General features: G+C 32.9%; 1 protein-coding gene across 1 annotated transcript in view; it reads right to left on the reverse strand.

Annotated features, from left to right (window-relative positions):
- Positions 1–26,805, reverse strand: part of LRRIQ3 (leucine rich repeats and IQ motif containing 3) — a 187,469-nt gene that overhangs the window by 143,615 nt on the left and 17,049 nt on the right. Inside the window, exons 2-3 of the mRNA XM_058538299.1 lie at positions 23,396–23,644; positions 19,595–19,918 (exon numbers count right to left, since the gene is read on the reverse strand). Of these exons, the coding sequence (XP_058394282.1) occupies positions 19,595–19,918; positions 23,396–23,644 (573 nt within the window). The remainder of the gene's footprint in view (positions 1–19,594; positions 19,919–23,395; positions 23,645–26,805) is intronic.

Consider the following 26,805-nt stretch of genomic DNA (forward strand, 5'->3'; position numbering starts at 1 on the left):
ATCTCTAAGATCTTGTTGTCTGCAAATTTTTAGATTTGAGATCATAGATTCTCTATAGCCTATTGATCATTTGACTGGTTAGAAATAAAGCCACTTTACTTATGTTTTCAAGGTAAGGATTATGCATTAAAAACCTAAAATTCATATTGTTTGTAAGGCACCCACCCTGAAAATTACCAACCCCAACACATTAAAAACACACACCTTTTCCTCCTGTACACTCAATCAGCTACATACTGCTAGAAACAAGAAATCACAAAGCCTTGCGGTTTAAGGCTACTTCAGGTTTATACTTGCAAACATTCATTGCTAATTAGCAAATTCCTTTTTTTTTTTTTGCATGGGAAGCTTCGCCCTAAGCTAACACCTATTGCCAATATTCCTCCTTTTCCCTTCCTCTGCCTCGCCCCCTGCACAGCCCCAGTACATAGCTGTGTACAGTTGTAAGTTCCGGCTCTTCCATGCGAGCTGCCGCCGCAGCATGACTACAGACAGACAAGTGGGGTGGTTCTGCACCCAGGAACCCAGCCAGGGCCGCTGAAGCAGAATGCGTGGAACTTCAACCACTAGGCCATCAGGGCTGGCTCAAGCAAGCTCTTTACTTGGCCCTGACTTGGTTCTATTTCCAACAGGAGCTACTGCAAACCTTCAGTACTATTCTCAATACTCTTCAAGACTTCTCCCTAGAGCTCCCTAAACATCTTGCTTCCTTTTCACAGAAAAATTAGGGCTATCAAGTCTGAACTCCATCAACTAACTCTCCTCCCTTCCCTACAAATTTAATTATATTACCATTTAACTATATTCCTGTATATACTGAGTAGAAGTGCCTTCTACTCAATGATAAAACAAGAAGTATCTCTCTTCCTGTCCAAGATTGGCTAAGTCCCATATCCCTCAGTTTTTCTATTTGTTTTTTTTTTTTTTTTTTTTTTGGTGTGTGTGTGTGAGGAAGATTAGCCCTGAGCTAACATCTGTTGCCACTCCTCCTCTTTTTATGAGGAAGTTTGGCCCTGGGCTAATATCCGTGCCCCTTCTTCCTCTACTTTATATGGGAGGCTGCTACAGCATGGCTTGACAAGTGGCCAGGCCGGACCCAAACCTGCCAACCCTAGGCCGCCAAAGAGAAGCATGTGAACTTAACTGCTACGCCACCAGACTGGCCCCTCCCTCTGTTTTTAATTACTTGTCCTCTACTGTCACTATCCCTTTACCTGTAAATATGATTTAGCCTCATCCATCTTTAAAATGCACACAAATAATCACACATGTTCCGACCCTCCATCCTTTGTATCTAACTTTCATTAAAAGCCCAAATTCTTGAAACAGAATTCCACATTTGCTGTCCCCACCTTCTCCCTTCCTCTATCTCATTCCACTGGCTTCTATCCCTACCATCCTATCTGATGCTTTTCTTACAAAATTATCAATGGACATTCCTCCTTGAAACATTTCCCTTGGCTTCTATATACCACTTCTCCTAGTTTTCCTTATATAAATCTTGTTTACTTATGGATTTTTTAAAGACCTATCCATACTCTGCTTAAAGTCATATTGAAAGGATTTTCCCCATTTGTCTCTTTTCAATCCGAACACACTTTGCAGATGATTGCATTCAAATTCATAGCTTCAACACTCACCTATGTGCTTATGACTCACAGATTTCTAGCTTTAAGCCTGAACTCTCTCGTGAGCTACAGAACCATATGGTCAAACTGATATCCAATTAAACTCAACTTTCCCAAACATGAATCTTCCTCCCTAACCTGCTTTCTCATATGCTCTTAGTGAATGGCACTAGTGCCCTTAGTTACCTAACCCAGAAATCCTGGAACCATCCTAGGCTCTCTTTTCTCTCATGCTTCTTCGTATCCAAATGTTGCCAGGCCCAGTTTATTCAACATCTCAAATATCTGTCTGACCTCTCCCTTTTCTTCTATTCTCTGTCACTGCTTTATTGCATGTCTTTATCACTTCTTCCCTAACTTACTAAAAATGTCCTAACTAATATCTGAAATAATCCCCATTCCCCCACTCTCTCCAAACCATAAAATGCACTATTCATTATTTCTTTGATTATTGCTTCTTAATTTGTTTTATTTTTTCTACTATAATTCCTGTTCATGTATAATAAATATCCTGGAACTCACCTCTATGTCTTTTTTTTTTCTCATCATTTTCAAGTATTTCTTCTCAATCTGGTGAAGCCATTCTGTCAAAGGCCAGCTTTCTCATACTAAGTTTTCTATTAGCTTGTCAACTACTCCAGTTTAGTAATGTGGCTGAGACTAAGCTCCTTTCTGAAGCTCCTGACTGCCCCATCACAGATGAGTTTTGCCACATACCAGTCTGCTATTTATTATAATCCTGCCTGGACTAGGGCTTCTCCATGAAATTTATCCTGTATTCTGTAGCAATGGGTCCTATCTGTCAGTTGGTCCACTATTATCCTCGACAAATAGGGGGATTTTCAGAATTTCCTCTCGTTTCTGTCATTTTGTTATCTGTATTAGGAAGAATAGCTTAAAGTCAGGCTGACCTAGCTTCTACCTTTGGTTCAACCTCATCTTCATTATATCTAAAAAAAATCTTCACTACATCTAGAAGAAATTCTATGAAATAATCTTTTATTTAAATGTTATCTTTTACTGGTTTGTAGTATAGATGTGATTTCCTCTAATCTTTATGTTTCTTTGTTCATTGCATCTGGGCTCATGGTGTGTGTGTGTGTGTGTGAGTTGAGCGCAGCAAAATACGCCACCCCAAAATATGACTGATGGAGTTCAAGACATGCCACACTAGAATATGCCCCTTTGGTATATTGATTATTTTGAGTGGGAGGCAACTTGAAAAACAGCAAATGCAGGGAGAGGATTTCTCTGAACTTCTCTTATCTGCCTAAAGACAGATCTTCCAAAAGGCATTCAACTATAAATCCCTTCCCCAGGGTTTTCATCAACAAGGGAAGATGGACTTTTATCACAGGAGAGGAGATCAGAAAGAAATTAGAAGAGGAGGAGATTAGGAGAGGACACCACACCCAGATGAACTTTCTCACTATTTCCCATCTATTCTTCTAAGAACCCATTCATTTTTCCTAAAAATCATTTACTTTCTACTTAGAGGCCTACACTCTCCCTCCCCATTCCACATCAAGATGGTATTTAAGCATGAATTCTAAGCCACCTGAAGGAGTTACTCATTTTTCCCTGGGTACCTCCCACGTGTACATGAGATATACATGTTAATAAACTCGTTTTTTTCTCTTGTTAATCTGTCTTTTGTTACTGGGGTCTCAGCCAAGAACTAGAAGGCTAGAAGGAAAGTTATTTTTCCTCCCCTACAGTAGCTTGGAGTCAGGGAGGTTGAGTGCATAAGTAAGAAGTGAGGGAGCAGAACGCAGGAGGGAACTGAGATGACTATGCTGTAGTGCTCCTGGTCAGAGGCTGCAGTTCTCACCAGCAGAGAGTCCTGCTTCCCACCAAGACATGAATAATTCCTTCTTCTTAAAGAGAGAAACAGAATCATTATCAGTTGTGGGCAGGGTTAGTGTTCCCGCCAGAGAACAAATAACCTCTAGACAATACTCAAGCTTTCTGATATCCTAAAACAATTACCTTGTAAATGCCAATAAAGATATCACTGCAAACTTGTACAAATGCCATAAACTATTTGCTATCTGAGGACAAGTGGACGTATTCTCTTTCTAAGGGAAAGTAATGCATCTCCTCCACTGGAGGAGTTTTAAAACTGCCTGGGTTTAAATTCCAGTTCTACCCCTTGCTAGCTATGCGATCTAGGGTAAGTAACCTCTCTGTCCTGTGTTCACCATCTGTAAAATAGAGATGATAATGGTACTACCTCACTGGGTTGTTGTGAGAGAATATTTGCAAAGCACTCAGAACAGTGGCTAAAATGTTTCAAGTATCCAAACAACGTTATCTGTCAACAGTTTTATAGTAATACTTAAAATAATATAGCACTTTAGAGTTTACAAAGGACTTCTATATACCTTATTTTATACTCAAAAAATTAGTATAAAGCAATTTACTAAGCAATTTATCCAAACTAACATAATGTAAAATTATGAAATCAATAAATTAACTATAAAAGACAATTAGTGCTAATGTTTTCAATACAATAAAAGCAATTAAAGGATGATAGTAAAAGCTTGGCAAAGAACAACATACGCGTAGGCAAAAAACTGTCAACAATCAACAAAATACGTAGTAGAATAATGCAATATCTGTATTCTACCACTTGCTATTGAAACCCTGGAATGAAAATGGGGCTATTGCTCACCCTGGTATAAAGCATAATGAGGCATTTCAAAAGAATAGTAAGGAGTTTTGCAATAAGACTTATACCAAAGAGAGTACTTTGTGTTCTAAAAGGAAGAGTATTTTAAAAAACAAATTCTAAAACTATATTCAATTACACAGAGATTGTCCATTAATTGATATTCTAAAAACATTTATACTTATTTTTGTCTTCCTTTCCTAGTCCCATGTTTTTATTTCTTCTATATGTATCTAATCCCTAAGGTCTATCTTTTTCTATTCCATTTGTGATTTTTTTTGTGATTTTTTCCATAAAAATTTCCTAATTTGGCACACATTTTCTCAGCATATTTGAAAAATGTAAATCACACTATTCCCATAAGTATTTATTTCAGATAAAGTAAATCCATACCGTTTTTACCTTTTTATTCCATCAGAAAGCATATTATATCCATAATATATTCACTTTAATAGTCACATGAAATGGCAAAAATCTGCATGAAACTCCCCACACTGGCAAGGAAGATTTTGTATTATTTAATAAAGTCAGTATTTCTACGAATCACTTGGCAAACACTTTAGGAACACACTGTAATCAATTCTCAAGTTTAAAAATAATTCAGCTGAATCAAGTACCATTAAATAATTTAAAATAAAATTTAGAGTTATAATAATATAACAGTATAGACATTTTAGAAAAGAAAATACAAGAACAAAAACCCTACTCAAATTTCCACCACTCAAAAGAACTATTATCATTTTTAAAATATTCATTTCCAAATACCTTCGCCAACTCTTTTTGTAGCTTATCTTTTCATTTGCTTAACAGAGTCTTTTACAGAGCAAATTTTTTAAACAATTTTGACAAAATCAACTTTATCATTTTTTTGTCCTCAAGACTGTGCTTTTAGTGTCAGATCTAAGAATTCTTTGCCTAGTCCTAGATTCCAAAAATTTCCTTCAATATATTTTATAAACTTTTTAAAGTTTAAAATTCTACACTTAATTCTGTGATCTATTTTGAGTTAATTTTTGTATGAAGTGTGAAACTTAAAGCTTATGTGTGTGTGTGTGTGTGTGTGTGTGTGTGTGTGTGTGTGTATGGATGGATGGATGCCCAACTGCTTCAGCAATATTCATTGAAAAGGTTATATTTTCTCCATCAAATTACTTTTACATCTTTGTCAAAATTCAGATGGACATATTGTGTGAACCTAGTTTTACATTTTCTGTTCTGTTCCATTGACCTCTGCGTCTATGCCTCACCAATCCCACACAGTCTTGACTACTGAAGCTATATATAAGTCTCAAAATCAGGTAACTGATTTCTTTCACTTTGTTTTTCAAAGTTGTTTTAGCCATCCTAGTTCCTTTAGCTTTCCATAAAATGTTTAGAATAGTCTTATCTATAACTACAGAAAATCGTGCAGGATTTTGATAGGAATTGCATTAAACCTGTACATCAGGAGAATTGAGAATTGAGTCTTTATTATGCTGAGCTTTCTAACCCATGAATTTGCTACATCTTTCCATTTATTTAGATCTTCTTTGAGTTTTTCATCAGTGTTTTATAATATTCAGCATACAAGTTCTATGAATGTTTTGTTAGATTTACACCTAAGTATTTCATATTTTTGAGTGATTATAAATGATATTATATTTTTAATTTTGGTGTCCATGTGTTCATTGCTAGTATATAGAGATATGATTGATTTTTGTATGATTACCTGGCATCCTGTGGCTTTGCTAAGCTAACTTTTTAGTTCTAAGAGTTGTTTTGGTAGATTCTTCGGGATTTTCTACATAGGAGATCATGTCATCTGCAAACAGAGTCTTTTATTTCTTCTTTTCTCATCTGTATGTTTTTTATTTTCTCTTCTTGCCTTTTTGCACTAGCTAGACTTACCAGCACTATGTTGACAAGAGAAGTGATAACAAGCATCCTTGCTTTGTTCCCAATCGTGGAGAAAGCATTCAGTCTTTCACCATCAAGCATAATGTTAGCTGTAGGTTTTATGCTGATGTTCTTTATAATGAGGAAGTTCCCCTTTACACCTATTTTTTCTGAGAGGTTTTTTTTTTATCATGAATGGAAGTTGAATTTTGTCAAATGCTTTTTCTCCATTAATTGATATGATATTTGATATCTTTTTTCTTTAATCTTTTGATATGGTGAGTTACATTAATTAATTTTCAAATATTGAACGAGCCTTGCATCCCTGGAATAAGCTCCACTTGATCATGGTATGTAATTCTTTTTATATACAGACGGTCCTTGACTTACAATGGTTCAACTTAGGATTTTTCAACTTTATGATGGTGGGAAAGCAATATGAATTTAGTAGAAACCATACTTTGAATTTTGGATTTTGATCTTTTCCCAGGCTAGTGATATATGATACAATACTCTCTGGTGATGCTGGGCAGAGGCAGTGAGCAGCAGCTCCCAGTCAGCCATGCGATCACAAGGGTAAACAACCAATACACTTACAACCATTCTGAACCCATCCAACCATTCCACTTTTCAATTTCAGTACAGTAGTCAATAAATTACATGAGATATTCAACACATGTTATAAAACAGGCTTTGTGTTAGATGATTTTGCCCAACTATAGGCTAATGGAAGTGTTCTGAGCATGTTTAAGGTAGGCTAGGCTAAGCTATGATGTTTGGTAAGTTAGGTGTATTAAATGCATTTTCAACTTACAATGTTTTCTACTTAACGATGGATTTATTGGAACATAACCCCATTGTAAGTTAAGGAAGATCTGAATTTTATTGCTGATTTCTATTTGCTAATATTTTGTTAAGGATTTTTGTGCTTATATTCATGAGGGATATTAGTCTGTAGTTTTCTTTCTTTGTACTGTCTTTGTTTGGTTTTGGTATCAAGGGAATATTAGCTTCATAAAATTAATTGGGAAGTGTTCCCTCTTATTTTCCAGAAGAAACTGTATAGAATTGGTGTTAATTCTTTTTTAAACATTTGGAGGAATTTTCCAGTGAAGCTATCTGGGCCTGAGATTTCTTTTTACGAGTTCTAAAATTATGAACTCAATTTCCTTAATAGCTATAAGACTATTCAAATTATCTATTTCATGTTGGGTGAATTTTGGTAGTTTGCATTTCTTTGTGAAAGTGGTCCATTCATCTGAACTGTCAAGTTTGTGTGTGCATCATTTTTGTAGTATTCTCTTATCCTTTTCATGTGTTCAAGATCTGTAGTGATATCCCTTGTTTTATTCCTGATATTGGTAATTTGAGTCTGCTCTCCTTTTTTCTTTGTCAGTCTTGCTAGAAGTTTGTCAATTTTATTGATCTTTTCAAAGAACCAGATCTTTGTTTTAATAATTTTCTCAATTTTTTTTTGTTTTTGATTTCACTGATATCTGCTCTTATCTTTATCATTACCTTCTTCTGCTTACTTTGGGTTTATTTTGCTCTTATTTTTCTACGTTCTTGAGAAGTGATCTTAGACCATTGATTTGAGGCTTCTTCTCTTTTCCAATATATGCATGTTGTGCTATTAATTTCCCTCTCAGCATTCCTTTAGCTATGTCCCACAAATTTTGGAATTTTGTATTTTTATTTTAATACAGTTAATGTATTTTTTTTTTTTTTAATTTCCCCTCAGACTACATCTTTAACCTATGGATTCATTAGAAGTGCTGTTTAGTTTTCAAGTGTTTGGAGATTTTCCTCTTCTCTCTCTGTGGTCAGAGAACACACCCTGTATGATTCAAATTCTTTTAAATTTGTTGAAGTTTGTTTTAAGAACAGGATATGGCCTATACATGGTTCCATGGACACTTGAAAAGAATGTGTATTCTGCTGTTGTTGGGTAGAGTGCTCAATAAATATCAATTAGATTTTGTTAGTTGATGGGGTTGCTGAGTTTTTCTTTACGTTTCCTGATTTTCTGTCTAGTTGTTCTAATTGCTGAGGGAAGGGTTTTGATGTCTCTATAATCATGTTTATTTCTCATTTCAGTTTTATCAAGTTTTGCTTCACATGTTTTGTAGCTCTGTTGTTTGGTGTATTTGTATTTAAGATTACTATGTCTTCTTGGTGGTTTGAACCTTTTATCATTATATATATATAATGTTCCTCCCAACCTCTGATAATTTTCTTCGCTCTGAAGTTCTATCTGATAAGATAGCCACTCACTCTTGTTTTCCTTCAATTAAATTTGGTAAATTTTAGTGTAATTACTGATAGCTTAGGGCTTAAATTTGTCATTTTATTTTACTTTTTGTTTTCTGTTTTCTCTGATATTTACTTCTTTGTTTTCTTATTCTTAATTTCCTACTACTTAGAGACCTTTAGAATTCCATTTAGATTTATCTATAGTGTTTTTTGTGTATCCCTTTTGTAGAGCTTTCTTAGTGGTCGTGTATATATATATATACCTTACCTACCTTTACATCCTTTTCTCAAGATTGCTTTGGCTAGATGGGTTCTTGTATGGTCCCATACAAATTTTAAGACAATTTTTTCTATTTTTGTGAAAAAATGCCATTGGAATTTTGATAGAGATTGCATTTAATCTGTTTTTGGTAAAACTAGTTTTGGGTAAAAACCTCTAGACTGCTTTGAGTAATATGGACATTTTAACAATATGGTTAATAATTTTCAGTGTATAGATCTTTCACTTCCTTGGTTAAATTCATTCTAGGTATTTTATTCTTTTTGATGGAATTGTAAATGGTATTGTTTTCTTAATTTCTCTTTCTGATAGTTCATTGTTACTATACAGAAATACAAATGATTTTTGTATATTGATTTTGTATCCTGCAACTTTACTGAATTTGTTCTAATAATTTAGGGGTGGAGTCTTTGGGGTTTTCTGTATATGTAATCTGCAAATGCTGACAGTTTTACTATTTCCTTTCTGATTTTGATGCTTTTTATCTCTTTTTCTTGCCTAATTGCTCTGGCTAGGACTTCCAATACTACGTTGAATAAAAGAGGTGAGAGTGGGCATCCTTGTCTTGTTCCTGATCTTAGAGGAAAAGCTTTTTAGCTTTTCACCACTGAGTATGTTAGCTGTGGGCTTGTCAGATATGGCCTTTATTATGTTGAGGCACGTTCCCTCTATACCCAATTTGTTGAAAGTTTCTATCATGAATGGATGTTGAATTTTGTCATATGCTTTTTCTTCATCTATTGAGAAGATCATATAATTTTAGTCTTCATTTTGTTAATGTGGTACATCACCTGTATTGATTTGTGGATGGTTAACTATCCTTTTATCTCAGGAATAAATCCCACTTCATCATGGTGTATGATTCTTTTAACATATTGTTGAATTTGGTTTGCTAATATTTCCTTGCAGATTTTTGTATCTATGTTCCTCACGGATATTGGCCTGTAATTTTCTTTTCTTATAGTGTCTTTGTCTGGTTTTGGTATCAGGGTAATGCTGGCTTCCTGAAATGAGTTTGGAAGTGTTCTCCTCTCCTCTATTTTTTGGAAGAGTTTGAGAAGAATTGGTACTAATTCTTTAAATCTTTGGTAGAAATCACCAGTGAAGTTATCTGGTCCTGAACTTTTCTTCATTGGGAGGTTTTTGATTACTGATTCAATCTCCTTACTAGTAATTAATCTGTCCAAATTTTCTATTTCTTCTTGATTCAGTCTAGGTAGGTTGTATGTTTTTAAGAATTTATCCATTTCTTCTAGGTTGTCTAATCCGTTGGTGTATAATTGTTCATAGCAGTCTCTTATGATCTTTTGTATTTGTTTGGTATCAATTTTAATGTCTCCTCTTTCATTTCTAATTTTATTTGAGTCCTTTATTTTTTTCTTGGTAAGTCTAACTAAAGGTTTGTCTAATTTGTTTATCTTTTCAAAAAACCAGCTGTTTCATTGATTTTTCTATTGTTTTTTCAGTCTATTTATTTCCACTCTGATCTTTTAAATTTCCTTCCTTCTACTAATTCGGGCTTAGTTTGTTCTTTTTTCCAGTTCCTTGAGGTATAAAGTTAGATTGTTCATTTCAGTTTTCTTTTTCTTCATGCAGGCATTTACTGCTATGAACTTCCCTCTTAGAACTGCTTTTCCTGCATCCCGTAAGTTATGTTGTAATTCCATTTCATTTTTCTTGAGATATTTTTTGATTTCTTCTTTGACCCATTGGCTGTTTAGTAGCATGTTGTTTTATCTCCACTTAATTGTGAATTTTCCAGTTTTCTTCTTGTAATTGATTTCTACTTTCATACCATTGTGGTCGGAAAAGATACTTGATACAATTTCAATCTTTTTAAGTTTAATAAGACTTGCTTCATGGCCTAACATATGATCTATCCTGGAGAAGGTTCCGTGTGTGCTTGAGAAGAATGTGTATTCTGCTGCTATTGGATGCAGTGTTCTGTAAACGTCTGTTAAGTCCATCTGGTCTAACATTTAGTTTAAGTCCAATGTTTCCTTTGATTTTCTGTCTGGATAATCTATCCATTGTTGAAAGTGGGGTATTAAAGTCCCCTACTACTATTGTATTGCTATTTCTCCCATCAAGCCTGTTAATATTTGCTTTATATATTTCAGTGCTCCTATGTTGGGTGCATAAATATTTACAAATGTTATATCTTCTTGTTGGATTGATCCCTTTATCATTATATAACAACCTTGTCTCTTATTTCAGTCTCTCTCTTAAAGTTTATTTCATATAAGTATAGCTACCCCTGCTTTCTTTTGGCTTCCATTTGCTAAGAATATCTGTTCTTTTTATTCTTAAGTCTATTTTCTCTCTGTTGTTCATTTTGGGTAATTTCTATTTTTCTATCTTCCTTTTCCCTCATTCTTTCATCTTTCCCCTCCTTTCTGCTAAGTCCATCCACTGAGCTTTTTATTTTGGTTAGTGTATTTTTGAGTTCTCAAATTATGATTTGGTTCTTTATATCTACTATCACTATGCTGAGGCTTTCTATTTGTACATGTTTCAAGGCTGCTTTTAACTGCTCATTGAAACATTTCCATCATGGCTGCTTTAAAATCTTTATCAGATAATTTTAACAATTCTATCATCTCAGTGTTAGCATCTATTGATTGTCTCTTTTCATTCAGTTTAAGATCATCCTAGTCCTTTGTATGTTTTTTGACTTTTGATTGAAACCTAGACATTTTTGTATTATGTTTGAAAACTTTTAATCTTATTTAAACCTTCTGTTTTAGCTGGCTTTCTCTGACATTGCTCCAGCAGGGAAAATGGAGGTCATTATCTTGTTACCCCAGGGGGAGGTAGAAGTCTAGCTTCACCACCATTCAGCCTTTATTAACTCCCAATTGAGGGATGGGCTCCTCAATACTTCTAGGTACGTATGGGAGTTTCAAATTCCATGCGGTCTTCATTGACATTGCTATGGGTATGGCCTTGTTATAGCTGGGCAGTAGTCAAAGACCTGATCTCCATTAGGTCTCCTCTGACACCACCTCACTGGGTAATAGAGCCTCACAAGTATGAAAGTCTAGACTCCCCACCCAATCTTTGCTGGCATGGAGGGAGACGGGACCACACTTTTTTTCCTGTGATTTTGACTGCAGTAGAGTAGTTATTATCTAAAAGTTAACTGGCTTATTAGACTGAAACTTTCTTGATCATTTGGACAGAGAGAGCAGGCTTCTGTTAGTATTTTTGGTTTTTGTTTGTCTGTTTGCACCCTTTGGCCTTTCTGGGTTACTGGCTTTTTCAGCTTCAATTTTTGGATATATAAATAAAAAGAAAAAGACAGCAAAACAGGGAACTCATTTCACCACTGTGTCATTCCTCAAGTTCTGATTGTCCTAGCCAATCAGCCTCTGCTCTTCACCATTCACAGTCTTTTTATGTTTGTTTTGTATATAACGTCCAAGGAATTTATATAATGAATAATACACAAAATTATATAATAAATAATAATTATATAATGTATATAATGTCCAAGGAATTGAGTTGTACTTTGCAAGAGGAACATCTACTCCATCTTCCCACTAGAATCCTGTATGCTTATTTTTTAACAAATAATTTATTGAAATAAATGTTATATTCTTCCCTCTACTGCAGTATTTTCTAACCATTTAGTCTTATATTCCTAAAAATATTTATGTTATATGTTTTTGTATGATACCATTTTGTACATTAACGCTCAAACAAAAATATCTTTACTGTAGATGTTATTTTTTACATAAGTTGAAAGAGATCCTATTTATGCCATTACTGCTTTGTGTGCTAAAACTACATTGTTTAATGTCAAGTCCTTTGCTTTATTCTACTTAATATATATTTGCTTAGCATTTTACTTTTACTTTTTCTGTGTCACTTTGGTTTTTAGATTTGATCTTGCTAATAAATATCTTGATTTTGGTTTTTATATTTATTTACAATAAATTTATAATTAATTTATAAATCACATCACATTCAGAAATGTAAATATATAGTAATTTTTATAAATGCAATCTTACTTTTGACACTTTGTCTTATGAATTTTTGTATTTCATATAGGCTGTTTTCCTTTTTTTTTTTTTTTTTTTTTTTTTTTTTTTTTTTTTTTTTGTGAGGAGATCAGCCCTGAGCTAACATCCGCCAATCCTCCTCTTTTTTTGCTGAGGAAGACGGCCCTGGGCTAACATCGGTGCCCATCTTCCTCCACTTTATATGGGACGCCGCCACAGCATGGCTTACCAAGCAGTGCGTCGGTGCGCGCCCGGGATCCGAACCAGCGAACCCCGGGCCGCCGCAGCGGAGCGCGCGCACCTAACCGCTTGCGCCACCGGGCCGGCCCAGGCTGTTTTCCTTTTTTATCTTCTTTATTTTTTGGAAAGTAAAAACATTTTAAATTTTACAAACATTATTTAATCTATATTACTCTATTAAGTCAAGCATTAATTCATTTTTAAATATTTATTTGTTAATTATATATATGCATTTTTATTTTTATTTTGCAATTTACATTAGAATTAAGAACAAACAGATGCTAAATGTTTGAGCTAAAGATCTCTACCTTGAAATATCAATCCTGTATTGCCTTTTCAATTTATTTGTCACTGTGTGACAAAAAATATTAACTGATTTCCAAGAATCTGTCTTTCTTTCTTCCTTATTAATAGAATATTCGTTTTGTTTAATAAGTAAATGTGCCCAGTTAAAAATACTCATCACACTAGGTTCCCTTCTATCTAATGGTAGCCATGTGATCTAGTTCTGGTGGTAGAAGTCTTTCAGGTGGGACACCTGGAAAAGCTATTATTTTCCTAATATAAGATGGGCAGACTTAGCTGGCATGTGCTTTTTGTTCCTACCAATTCTCTTCCTGACCTAAACACATGCCTGGATATGAAGAAGCTAATTGCTTATGAGGGAAAATGTCCCATTTGCTAAAGAGAGCAGAGTAGGAAGCCAGAATAAATTTTGGTCCTTCACAATTTCCTTGAGAAACTACACAAAAGGCCTACCTTCCTCTGAATCTTTTGTTACATGATAAAAATAAAATCCCTGTTTAGTTGGGTTTCTATTACATGCAGACAAAATACAATCCCGATTCATAACACTGACTTCTTGCCCAGATCATTCTCATCTTAAAATTTTTTAGGTGATATATATATATATCACCTAAACGATAAAAATATATATATATTTATATATAACGATAAAATATATATATATTTATATATATATAACGATAAAATATATATATATCGATATATATATATATAACGATAAAAATATAAATATATATCCCTCCATCATATGCTTTTAGATAACTAAGCACTTCAAATTTCTAGTTACTTTGATTTCAAAGAGTGAAGAACCTGTGTTGTCCCCTTTCTTCAAAATATAAGTATTTTTCCAAATAGACCCAAAAAAAACAAAGATCTATAAATTATATGTCAGTTAAGAATAAACAGGATCCTTCTAGTTTTATTGCATTATAGGACACAAGTTTTAATCACATTACTAATTTGTTTATTTTAGAATGAACACAGACTTCTTTAATTTCTGCATCCATGCCCTCTTGATAAAAGAATAATACCTATTAAAAACATCGTGTGAACTCTTATAAGGTTATTATTTTTAGTTTTCAACTCTTATAAGGTTATTATTTTTAGTTTTCAACTCTTAGGTTATTATTTTTAGTTTTCATAATATTCTTATACTCAATAAGTACAATGAAATGGTTTGAAATACATATTTCAAACATTACTAAATAAATATATATCCCCATAGATTGTCATTTATTCCATCTCAAGCATTTCTATATATTCTTATAAATTAAATCTTTCAACAATAAAAGAATAACAAAAAGAATATGCCTATAGCAAAAATAATGATAAAAATTTATCAGCAAACTGAAAACCTGTTATTCAAACAGATTTCTTTAAATTTCTACAACTCACAAAAATTCTGCCCGAATTTGGTGTACCTATATCTCTTTAAGGCTTACTCTATTTGTGATGCCTTCCATTCATGGTTTCTCCACAACTTTTTCTTCAATTATTCTCTCTATTTCTAACATTTTCAATCTCTTCTTTTAAATTAACACCTATTTCCCAGGACTAGCCCGGTGGCGTAGTGGTTATGTTTGCACACTCCGCTTCAGCAGCCTGGGGTTCACCAGTTCGGATCCTGGGCACAGACCTATGTGCCACTCATCAAGCCATGCTGAGGTGGCATCCCACATAGAGTAACTCAAAGGATGTACAACTACGACACACAACTATCTACTAGGACTTTGGGGAGTAAAAAGGAAAAAAGGAGGAAGATTGGCAACAGATGTTAGCTCAGGCCAATCTTTCTCAAAAAAAAAAAATGAATATCAAAAAAAAACTTATTTCCCTCAGTTTAAAAATATGTTGAAGTTAGTATCATCTTGCCTAAAGAAAAAAATTTTCCGTTAATCCTACTTCCTACAGTTAAAGTATTATCTTTCCTTTGTCCAAAATTTTCTCTTTGTTATTGAAATTCCAAAGATGCAATAACCTCTCCACCATCAATAAGCCTTTCAAAATAGTTTTGGATCAGTGCTAATTTTCCTTGACCCTTGAAAAACATTCTTCATTTTTTAATCACTCTTTTCCTGTAACCTAAGTTATAATAAGCCATGTCTCTGTTTTTCCTCCTGGGATCAGTTCTCCATTATCCTCATTAGTTCCACGGCTTTCTACCCACAAAATGAGACTGTGCCCTAAAGCTTTGTCCTTAGCTCTCAGCCCTTATGGATCCCTACATTTTCCTGTAATAGCTTGGCTTCAACTATGACCTCAAGCAAATGACTACTGGATTTACATCTTAGACCCAGAACACTATTTATGAATTTTGGTTCTTCATTTCCAATGCCTGGTTGATATCTCTAAATCAATACCCTGCCTCAAATAAACATGACCAAACTTAACTTTCTACCAAAACCCTTTAAATGCCACCATTTCTGTTAACTATGTTATTTTTTGTCCCAGTTACCCAAATTCAAAATACTAGAGGAGTATTTGCTCACTTATTATTCTTCTCCTCCCACATTCAATCAGTTTTTTAAAAAAATCCTGTCAAATCTTTGCACTGTCTGTCCTTTGTGATGCAATGCTGATTGTAGGATTGCAAAACCAAGAGAGACTTGAAATCCCAGCTTCATGACTGACTACGTCTGATATTGAATAAGTTTCTAAACCTCCCTATATCTCTTTCTCTTCTTTGAAATAAGAGTAATACCTTTCCACATCAAAGGATATGATGAAGACTAAATAAGATATTTTCAGAAAGTCCTTCCCCATCCACCCTAGCTAAAGTAGCCCAAATCGCTACCTCTTTGGTCCTATGTTACCACTTTATTTTCTTTTATTTAGAAATTAACACTATCTGCATTCGATGGTTGTTTTAATTTGGTTTTTTTTTTTTGCTTACATTTTTATTTCCTGACCCTTTCTACTGGACTTCATTGAGAGCAGGACCTTGGTCATTATTATTTACCACAGAATCCAGAATAATCCCTCTCACTTATTAGGTGCTTAATACATACTTGGTGAAGGAATAAAATATATAAAGTGCCTACCACAACGGCTTTTACTGAGCATCTGACTTCTACTTTACACTGACTTCTTTCTTCTTTGCCACTGCTGTCTGTCTATATTAACCCTAATCACATCATTTCTGGCCTACATCTGTCTCCTAACTCCCATTAATCTGCTAGAAAAATATTCGATTAATCTCCTTTAAAAACTTTGTTCATACCATTTATTCATAGATCACCAACTATGAGAGAACCACTCTAATTTTCCTATTCAAACAACAACTTCAATAGATCTTCACTACATTCATTAAGAAGGCTCAACTCCTTGGTATGTCATCCAACGTTCTTTTCAATACCTCCCTAACTTCCCATTAATTCCTTAAATGAACCTTAGTCATTCTGATTGTCCTTAAGAGGGTCATGTATGTTCCTACCTTTGATTACACCATACCACACAACTAGAATTCTTAAATGAAATTCTTCCTTTAGGGCCCAGGTCAAGGCACCTGGACTCAAATACCACCTCATTTTTTATTTCTCTAAATTTTTTAAACTACTATTACAAAAGATTAATATACTTATCTTTAATTTTGAATAAAAACTGTATATAGTTGTAAAAAGTCTTTCAAACTCCTAACCTCTAGCCTTTCCATGCATAATTACTGTTCATTGTTTATATACCATTTCAGATGTGATCACTGGTCAAATAATTTTCTATTCTTCATCAGTTTTCAACATATATATATAGATTATATATACTTAGAACACATTATAAACATTGTTCTCCAACATACTTTTTTACTTCCTATATCTTGTACGTGATTTTTCCTTACACCTGCAAAGTTAAACCCTCTTTTGAACTCTTTTATGATTTATTTGCTCTAACATTCATAAGCTATGAAGCATGTTTTCTTATATTTTTATCTATCCATTTAAGTGTTTAACCTCCAACTAGATATCAAGTGTCCCAATCACTTCTTTCAACATTTTAAAAGATCAACGTATAATGATGATTTGAACATGCCAATATCACCAAATTAATTGTTTAGGAATTGAATATTTTTATCCCCTTCCATTAATAATCCAAATTGTCTTTTAAGGCATTGAAAAAGACAAACTATTTCTCAATGGAGTCATTCAAATATGGAAAACTTGAAAAAATTAGAGATCCACTTTCAATTTAAAAAAACAAATATTTTGACTCAACAAAAAACTTCTAGAACTAGGAAATGAGAATAGCAAGGTGGCAGACTATAAGATTAAATAAAAACATCAATGTATTTCTATATACTAACAACAACAATCCAAAAATGAAATTCAGAAAAGGATTCCATTCATAATATCATCAAAATGAATATAATACACAGAAATACATTTTAACAAAATAAGTGCAAGACTTGTACACTGAAAACTACAAAACACTACTGAGAGAATTAAAGAATATCTAAATAAATTGAGAGAGAGTTCACAATTAAAAACAAGAATACTCACTATTGTAAATATGGCAATTCTCCACAAATTGATCTATAAATTCAATAGAATACTTATCACTATCCCAGAAGGAATCACTGTAGAAATTGACAAGCTAACCCTAAAATTCATTTGTAAATGCAAGGGATTCTCAATAGCCAAAGAAATATTGAAAAAGAAGAGCAAAGTTGGAGGACTCACATTTCCCTATTTCAAAACTCAACTACAAAGCTATAGTTATCAAGACTGTGTAGTACTGGCATAAGGACAGATATATAGACCTTTGGAACATAATTGAGAGTCCAGAAATAAACCCTTACATTTATGGCCAATTGACTTTTGACAAAGATATCAAGACAATTCACTGGAAAAAGAATAATCTTTTCAACAAATGGGACTGGTATAACTGAATATCCACATGCAAAAAATGAACTTAGACCCTTACTTCACACCATGCATAAAAATGCATTCAAAATGAAACACAGATCTAAATATCAGAGCTAAAATTATTAAACTTCTATAAGAAAACACAGGAGAAAAATTTTGTGACCTGGAATTAGGTAGAGTTTTTAGATACAACACAAAAAGCATGATTCATATAAGAAAATAATGCACAAATTTGACTTCATAAAACTCAAAACTTTTCTGCTTTAAGAAAACATTAAGAAAAGGAAAAGACAAGCTATAGGGTGGAAGAAAATATTTGCAATTCATATATCTGATAAAGGACTTAAATCCAGATAACTACTCTTACAACTCAATAAGTCAAACAGCCCACTTTTAAAATGGGCAAAAGATTTGTATAGACCTTTGACCAAAGAAGATATATGCATAGTTAATAAGCAGATGAAAAGAAGCTTATGACCATTACTCATTAGGGAAATAAAAATTAAAACCACAATGAAATACCACTTCACACCTAGTAGAATGTTTATAGTGCAAAAGACTAAAGATACTAAGTGTTTACAAGGATACACAGAAACTGGATCCCTCATGAATCAATGGTTTCCACTTTTTAGAAAGCAATTCAGTTTTCTAAAACGTTAAACATAAACTTATCAACATCCCAGCAATTGCATTCCTAAGAATCTAGCCAAGAAAAATGAAAACATATGTCTACACAAAGATATGTAAGTATCTGTTCATAGCAGCATTATTCATAATAACAAAAAGTGGAAATAATCCAAATGTCCATCAATTGGTAAATGGACAAAGAAAATGTAATATATACATTTAACGGAATATTACTCAGCAATTGAAAGGAACAAACTACTGATACACGCCAGAACAGGAAAGAGAATCAATAACATCACACTAAGTGAAAGAAGGCAGATGCAAAAGACTTCATATTGTATGATTTCATTTACATAAAATGTTTAGGAAAGCAAATTTATAGAGACAGAAAACAAATCAATGGTACCTAGGACTGGGGGTGGAAGTGAAAATTAACTGCAAGTGGGAACAAGGAAAACTTTTAAAGTGGTGGAAATTTCTAACATTGGATTGTGGATATGGTTATACAGAACAGTTAACTTACTAAAATCATTGAATAATACATGTAAAATGGGTGAATTTTATAGTAGGTAAGCTATACCTCCTTGAAGCAATTAAAACAATGAAGACCAAAAAAAAAAAAAACCCACATATTTGTTTCTCTACAATTTAATACTTTTATGCTTAATAATTTTTATGCAGTAGACATACAAGCTTTTCTAAATTTTGAGATATAAGACATTATTAATATATTCACTAGTTTATTTTATATAAATGATACAAAATATTAATTTATATCATTTTGGTATAGAACTTAGAAGTTAAAATATTACTTCTATTTTTATTTAAAATGAAACCCTAATGAAGCCAATTACCTTTTTCAAAGCGGTGCAGAATTCAAAGAAAAGTCGACAGTTATATGTTTTGAATCGTTCAGGAAGATGCCAGTTCTGAATTATTTCCTCATCAGAAATCACATGATGATCCAGTGCTTTGAGAGGCCATATACTGTTGACAAGAAAACGTCTATATTCTTTTTTAAGGCTTATTGGACAATCAAACATGGTGAGGGCAATGAGGCTTGGACAGGCAGATAACATATATATATTCTTTAACTTCGCAAAACCATTGTCATGAAGATAGAGGAGTTTTAGGTTCTTCAATTCACTCCAAAATTTGGTATCTGGTAGACTTTTTATCTGAAATATTATTAATAATAATAATTTAAGTACAAATACTAATTTTCTATAAATTGCATGGAAAATGAAAAAACATTAAATATCTAAAATTCAATATTTTCCCAAATGGCAAATTTCCCAATAATAAGCAAAAACAGAATTTCTAGTTATCCAATTGATGACTGAGGTAAAAACATAACACACTGGGCATCTGAAATAAGCTATGATTATTAGTGTAATTAAATGAATAAACAAACATACTTCATTCAGTAAAAATTACTTTGTAATATGCTGACTCTTTAAACTTTTCGAAAGTACTTTCCTGACATGGAGAATTAAGGAGACAAGTCAATCAATGTGATATACCACATTAACAAAATGAATGAGAAAAACCATATGATCATCAATAGATGCAGAAAAAGCATTTTATAAGATTCAATATCCATTTATGATAAAAACTCTCAAAAAATGGGTATAGAAGGAATGCACCTCATTAAAGGCCATATATAACAAGCCCACAGGTAACATCATACTTAGTTAAAAGCTGAAAGCTTTTCCCCTAAGGTCAGGAAGAAGACAAAGATGCCCATTCTCACCACTTTTACTCAACATAGTATTAGAAGTCCTACTCAAAGCAATTAGTCAAGAAAAAGAAATAAAAGGCATCCAAATTGGAAAAGAAGAAGTAAAACTGTCACCATTTCCAGATGACATGATATTATATACAGAAAACCCTCAAGACTAGAAGTAATAAATTCAGTAAATTTGCAGGATACAAAATCAATATACAAAAATCTGTTGCATTTTAATACACTATTAACAGACTATCAGAGAGAGAAATTAAGAAAACAATCCCATTTACAAGTGTATCAAAAAAAAATAAAATATCTAGGAATAAACTTAACCAAGGTGGCAAAAGATGTACACTGAAAACTGCGAGACACTGATGAAAGAAACTGAGGAAGACACAAATAAATGGAAAGATATTATGTGCTCAGAGACTGGGAGAATTAATTGTTAAAGTGTCCATATTACCCAAAGCAATCTACAGATTCAATGCAATCCCTATCAAAATTCCAATGGCATTTTTCACAGAAACAGAAAAACAACCTCAAAATTTATATGAAACGATAAAAGATTCCAAATAGCCAAAGCAATCTTGAGAAAGAAGAACAAAACTGGAGGCATCATGCTCCCTGATTTTAAACTATATTACAAAGGTATAGTAATCAAACAGTATGATACTGGCATAAAAACAGACACACACATCAATGCAACAGAATAGAGAGCCCAGAACTGAACCCATGCATATATGGTCAACTGATTTACAACAAATAAGCTCAGAATATACAGTGGGGAAAGGACAGTCTCTTCAATAAACGGTGTTGGGAAAACTGGACAACAACATGCAAAAGAAAAAACCGGACCACTATCTTACACCATACACAAAAATTAACTCAAAATGGATTAAAGACTTGAATGTAAGACCTGAAAGTGTAAAATTCCCAGAAGAAAACATAGGCAGTAAGCTCCTTGACATCAGTCTTGGTGCTGATTTTTTGGATTTCACACCAAAAGCAAAGGCAACAAGAAGAAAAATAAACAAGTGAGACTACATAAAAATAAAAAGCTTCTGCACAGTGTTGGGGCCCAGGGGAGGCCACCCCAAAATATTCCACAATGGCATATGGAAAAAAGGCATTTTTACCCTCCTTTCTCTGTTCATCCTGAAACCAGGAAATAAATCTCCCATGTGAAAGGTCCTCTTCCTGTCTCCTTATCACCAGAGCTAGGGAATTCAGGGCCAAGAAACCTGTATAAACAAACCTTAATAATTTACGACCTCAAGCCTAAACTCTGTTTAAATTTCTCTCTTATTACATATCCCAAACCTAAGTTTCTTTGTCCTGTCATACCTCACAAATTTATGGTTTCTTTGTGGAAAAGATATATATATATATATATATATATATATATATATATATATATACAGCCTGCTTTGTCCATTCTCTTAATATCATTTCTCTATGTTCTCCAATATGTACATATTAAAATGGATTTTTCTCCTGTCAATTTTATTATTAGTCCAGCCACAGAAATACAAGAAAGACAGAAAGGCAGAATTGCCCAATGTCTGACAACAGCAAAGGAGAACCACCAACAAAATGAAAAGGCAACCAACCAAATGGGAGAAAATATTTGCAAATCGTATATCTGAATAAGGGGCTAACATCCAAAATATATAAAGAACTTACACAACTCAATAGCAAAAAAAAAAAAATAATAATGCAATTAAAAAATGGGCAGAGGATCCAAGTAGACATTTTTCCAAAGAGGATATACAGAAGGCCAACACACACATGAAAAGATGCTCAAAATTCCTAATCATCAGGGAAATACAAATCAAAACTATAATCAGATATAACCTCACAACTGTTAGAACGGCTGTTATCAAAAAGACAAGAAATAACAAGTGTTGGAAAGGATGTGGACAAAACGGAACCTTTGTGCACTGTTGGTGGGAAAGCAAATTGGTGCAGCCACTATGGAAAACAGTACAGAGATTCCTCAAAAAATTAAAAATAGAACTACCACATCATCTAGCAATTCTACTCCCGAGTATTTATCCAAAGGAAACAAAACAATAACTCAAAAAAATATATGTACTCCCATGTTCACTACACCATTATTTACAATCATCAAGACACAGAAACAACCTAAGTAGTCCACCAGTGGATAAAAGGATAAAGAAAAAGTGTCACATATATATAATGGAATACTATTCAGTCATAAAAAAGAATGAAATCTTGTCATTTGCGACAACATGGATGGAACTTGTGCAATCTGAAAAAAAAAAAAAAATACCCAACTTATAGATACAGGGAACAGATTGGTGGCTGTCAGAGGCAGGGGGTGAGAGAAATGGGTGAAGGGGGTCAAAAGATACAAATTTCCAGTTATAAGATAAATAAGTCCAGGGGATGTAATATACAGCATGGTAACTATAGTTAATAATAATGAATTATATATTTGAAAGCTGCTAATAGAGTAGATCTTATAAGTTATCCTCAAAAGTTAAAAAAAATTTGTTAACTGTGTGGTGACGGAAATTAACTGGACTTGTGGTGATCATTTTGCAATATACACAAATATCAAATCGTTATATTGTACACCCAAATTTAAAATGATTTTGCATGTCCATTATATGTCATTAAAAAGAGAATTAAGGAGTCAAAAAGTATTCTTAATCTAGATTATGGATTTAAGAAGTAAAATAAAGCAAATCACACAATGTCTGTTTATATATTTTTAATTAAAATTTTTTGCTTATATTTTAAATTTTGTGTTTATATACATTTTATATTTTTTATTTATTTTTAATTTTGTGTATGTTTTATATAAAAGACCATCTGAAAGAAATATTGTGAATAGTAACTTAAGTGCTTATTAAATATCAATTTCATTTATATGCAAATATCTGAAATGGCTATTGCTTACCTGATTGCCATGGAGATCAAGTTTGACTAATTTTATACAACTTTTAAGTGGACAAATATCTGTAATAAAGTTGTTTGAAACGATGCATACTCTAAGAGAGATACAAGATTGCAAATTTTCCATAGATCTTAAATGAAGGCCACTGAACCTCACAAAAACAAAATCTTTCTGATCTTCTATCATGTTATTATTATAGTGACTCCATTCTTCATGATTGGTTAGCTCTTTTTCAACTGTTCCATGAAACATCTAGGAAAAATGGGAAATTGCTTTCAAAAGATTTTTCAACTTCAAAAAAATATTTACTAATAGACAGTGAGAATAAAAATGGGTAGAAAAGTTACAATTAAAAAAATCTAATTCCCATAAAACCTTCCATCCCAAAACATCTTACATGTCTAACATTTATATAACTACAACTCAAAAATGTACCCTTCCCCTCACCAATGAACTAATATCAGTAAGAGAAAGAAAAACTTCCTTTTTCCTAGAATACCTATAGAACATGGAATTCAGTGAAATAATTGAGATAAAAACATCACCTCTAGAGAAGTCAACTAAAACAAACAAAACTATACCTTAGCATACCTGGTACAATAATTTTGGTTAAAAGATACTGTTAAAGAAAGAAATGCACTGAAAGACGAACTCCCAAGTCAGGAAAGTGATAACATTTGTGGGAGAGGCTTAAAAATGCAGCTAAATGAAATTAAGGTGCAAACAGGGCTTCAACTATTATAAATATTTATTTCTTAAAAAGATAATTTGCAATTACTTATTTATTTTTATGTTCAATTCAATTAGGCAATTAAGATTGAGAATTCTAATAGTTTCAAAATCTGACTAAGTTTATCTAAAACTTCTGGATGAAAGCTTTTTTACATAAAATTATATAGTATTTCTCATATATATGAAATTTCCCTTACTGTGGGTAATTTCAGCTTCATAAAAGGGAGTCACCCAGGCATAGTTTAGATGAGAATATATGAGTTCAAGTGGCCTGAGGGTGTTTGGAAACATTAACCACTTTCCTCATTGGAAGACTCTATTTCTACCATGTGGAGGTAGATCAGCATAATCCAAACAAGAATAAATGTGAAAATCCAGATAAATCCTTGTACTCTTTCAAGATAATGGTTACTTTTTATATCTTGACCAAGGCCTAAAACTATGATCCTCAAACTCTAAGTATCACCAAAGAAATAAGTTAAAAGGCAGATTCCTGGGCCCCATATCATAACTACATTATCACAGTCTCTGGGCTGAGGGCCAAGGAATCTGTAATTTAGCATGCACCTAGGTAACTGATGGACATCTTGAGAAAGACAAGCCTAAACTACAAGTAAAACACTCTTCAAAACATAAACAGCCAGAAAAGGAACAAATAGATATGAATAAACCCTTACAAACTGAATAAGCTCTCCAGGTTCTGAAATGAAGGGTGATGTCCAGAATGCATCCCATCATTAAGACTCCTTATTTAGAAAAGACCTTAAGAAGTCTTTCCTCAAGATCTCCTTTCAAAGACCTACTTTTCAATTTTGGTCTAATATACTCTAACGCTAAGGGCTTATGAGAGACCTTATCTAAGGCATAAATCATGATGTTTCAAGACAAACAATGGGGTGTTCAGAAGTTTCAGCTATTGAATCCCATTTTTGAAGTCAGTAACAATTCTGCAAGAAATCTGCAAGGTGAGAGTCATATACCAAACAAAGGTTTTCTTCCTTTCTTTTTTTTACAGCCAAACAATTTTTTTTTAATTAATAGACTTTATTTTTTGGAGCTATTTTAGGTTTACATAAAAATTGAGGGAGTACACAGAGTTCCAATAAACTCCCTCACACCCTCCTCCATACATAGTTTTCCCATTAACATCTTACATTACTGTAATATATTTGTTAGAACTGATGAGCCTATCTTAATGCATTATTTTTAACTAAAGTAAAAGTTTTTTGGCTCAGAAACTGATAACAAAATCTTTGGATGACCAACATACATCAACATCATAGCAAAGATCCTATTTCTTCACTTAAAGCTGAAGCTGACTTGATATCTTTCATTACTGCATTGGTACGTAAGTGTATATATACGTATATATATACGTATGTATATACGTATATATATACACACACAATATTTTTTACATATACATATATATATCAAAAGAAGATATATTTATAAAATCTTTTACTTCAAGCATTCATTTCTCACACTGATAATTCCATCTCTAATAGTTAATTTTGATATTTTCTCTAGAAGATGTAATCTTCTATGAACTAAATATAGTTATTAATATGTATAAACTCAGCAACAAGCAATGAAAGATTTTTATTTTAAAATTTTATGGACTAACACTATCCATGTGTCATTTGACCCTGATGTCAATGATCTACTACTCAAATTATTCAAAAGTAAATTTTTTTCTATTTCCTTTACTGATATCAGACATACAAGACAATTTGACTAAATGAAAGATTTTGCACTTAGTGAAGCATTCTAACTTGAGCTATTAGTTGAACAATCTTGTTACTAGCTTTGTGAAGTTAACTGATAGTGTTTTAAGCGTTTTCATAAGATAACACTATTCCTTTCTCCAAAATGCTTAAATATGTTTAATTTTTTTCTTTATAACTCCTAGTGATGGAGTTGGTGTGATAGGCATTATTGCTTCACTTGAAAACTTTGCTTACAAATAAGACATACAGTCTGAGGAAGAAAAAAATTATTAGGTCACACAAATCCAAATCTGAGATAATCTTCAAAATACTACTTAATGAATGCCTTTTTATTTATTTGGGACAATTACTTCCTAGCTTTAATCAAAAAGATGCCAATTATGGCCATGCTGTGGCGGCGTCCCACATAAAGTGGAGGAAGATAGGCACAGATATTAGCCCAGGGCCGTCTTCCTCAGCAAAAAAAGAGGAGGATTGGCGGATGTTAGCTCAGGGCTGATCTCCTCACAAAAAAAAAAAGATGCCAATTATGGGGGAAAAATCCTCTTTAAGAATTAAATACTCGAGTGATGATAGAACTCTAACGTTTTATGGCTTCAGAATTTTAAAAAATGTAGGTTGCCCAATCGTTTTATGTTTAAAAGCAAATCCCATGAAAACAATTAAATTAACGTGTGGTAAAGAAAAATGGGAGTGTTGGAATAATTTTTAGTTAATTCAATAATTAACATTCCAAACAATTAATAACAGTTGCTTCTTAGTTAATGAAATATGCTGAACTCTGCTATCTAAGGATGTCATACTTCTTTCTCAGTGTAACCCTCTTCAGCAAATCATTGCCTAGCTGACTCTTAGTCATTATTTAGATTCCATTTTTAAGCTTACATCTCCAATTTAGTAATTATATATTTATATGTTATATAATTTAATTATTCTCTTTTCAACTAAATT

This window comes from Diceros bicornis, chromosome 4, assembly GCF_020826845.1.
Source record: "Diceros bicornis minor isolate mBicDic1 chromosome 4, mDicBic1.mat.cur, whole genome shotgun sequence".
In the NCBI taxonomy this organism is placed as follows: Eukaryota; Metazoa; Chordata; class Mammalia; order Perissodactyla; family Rhinocerotidae; genus Diceros; species Diceros bicornis.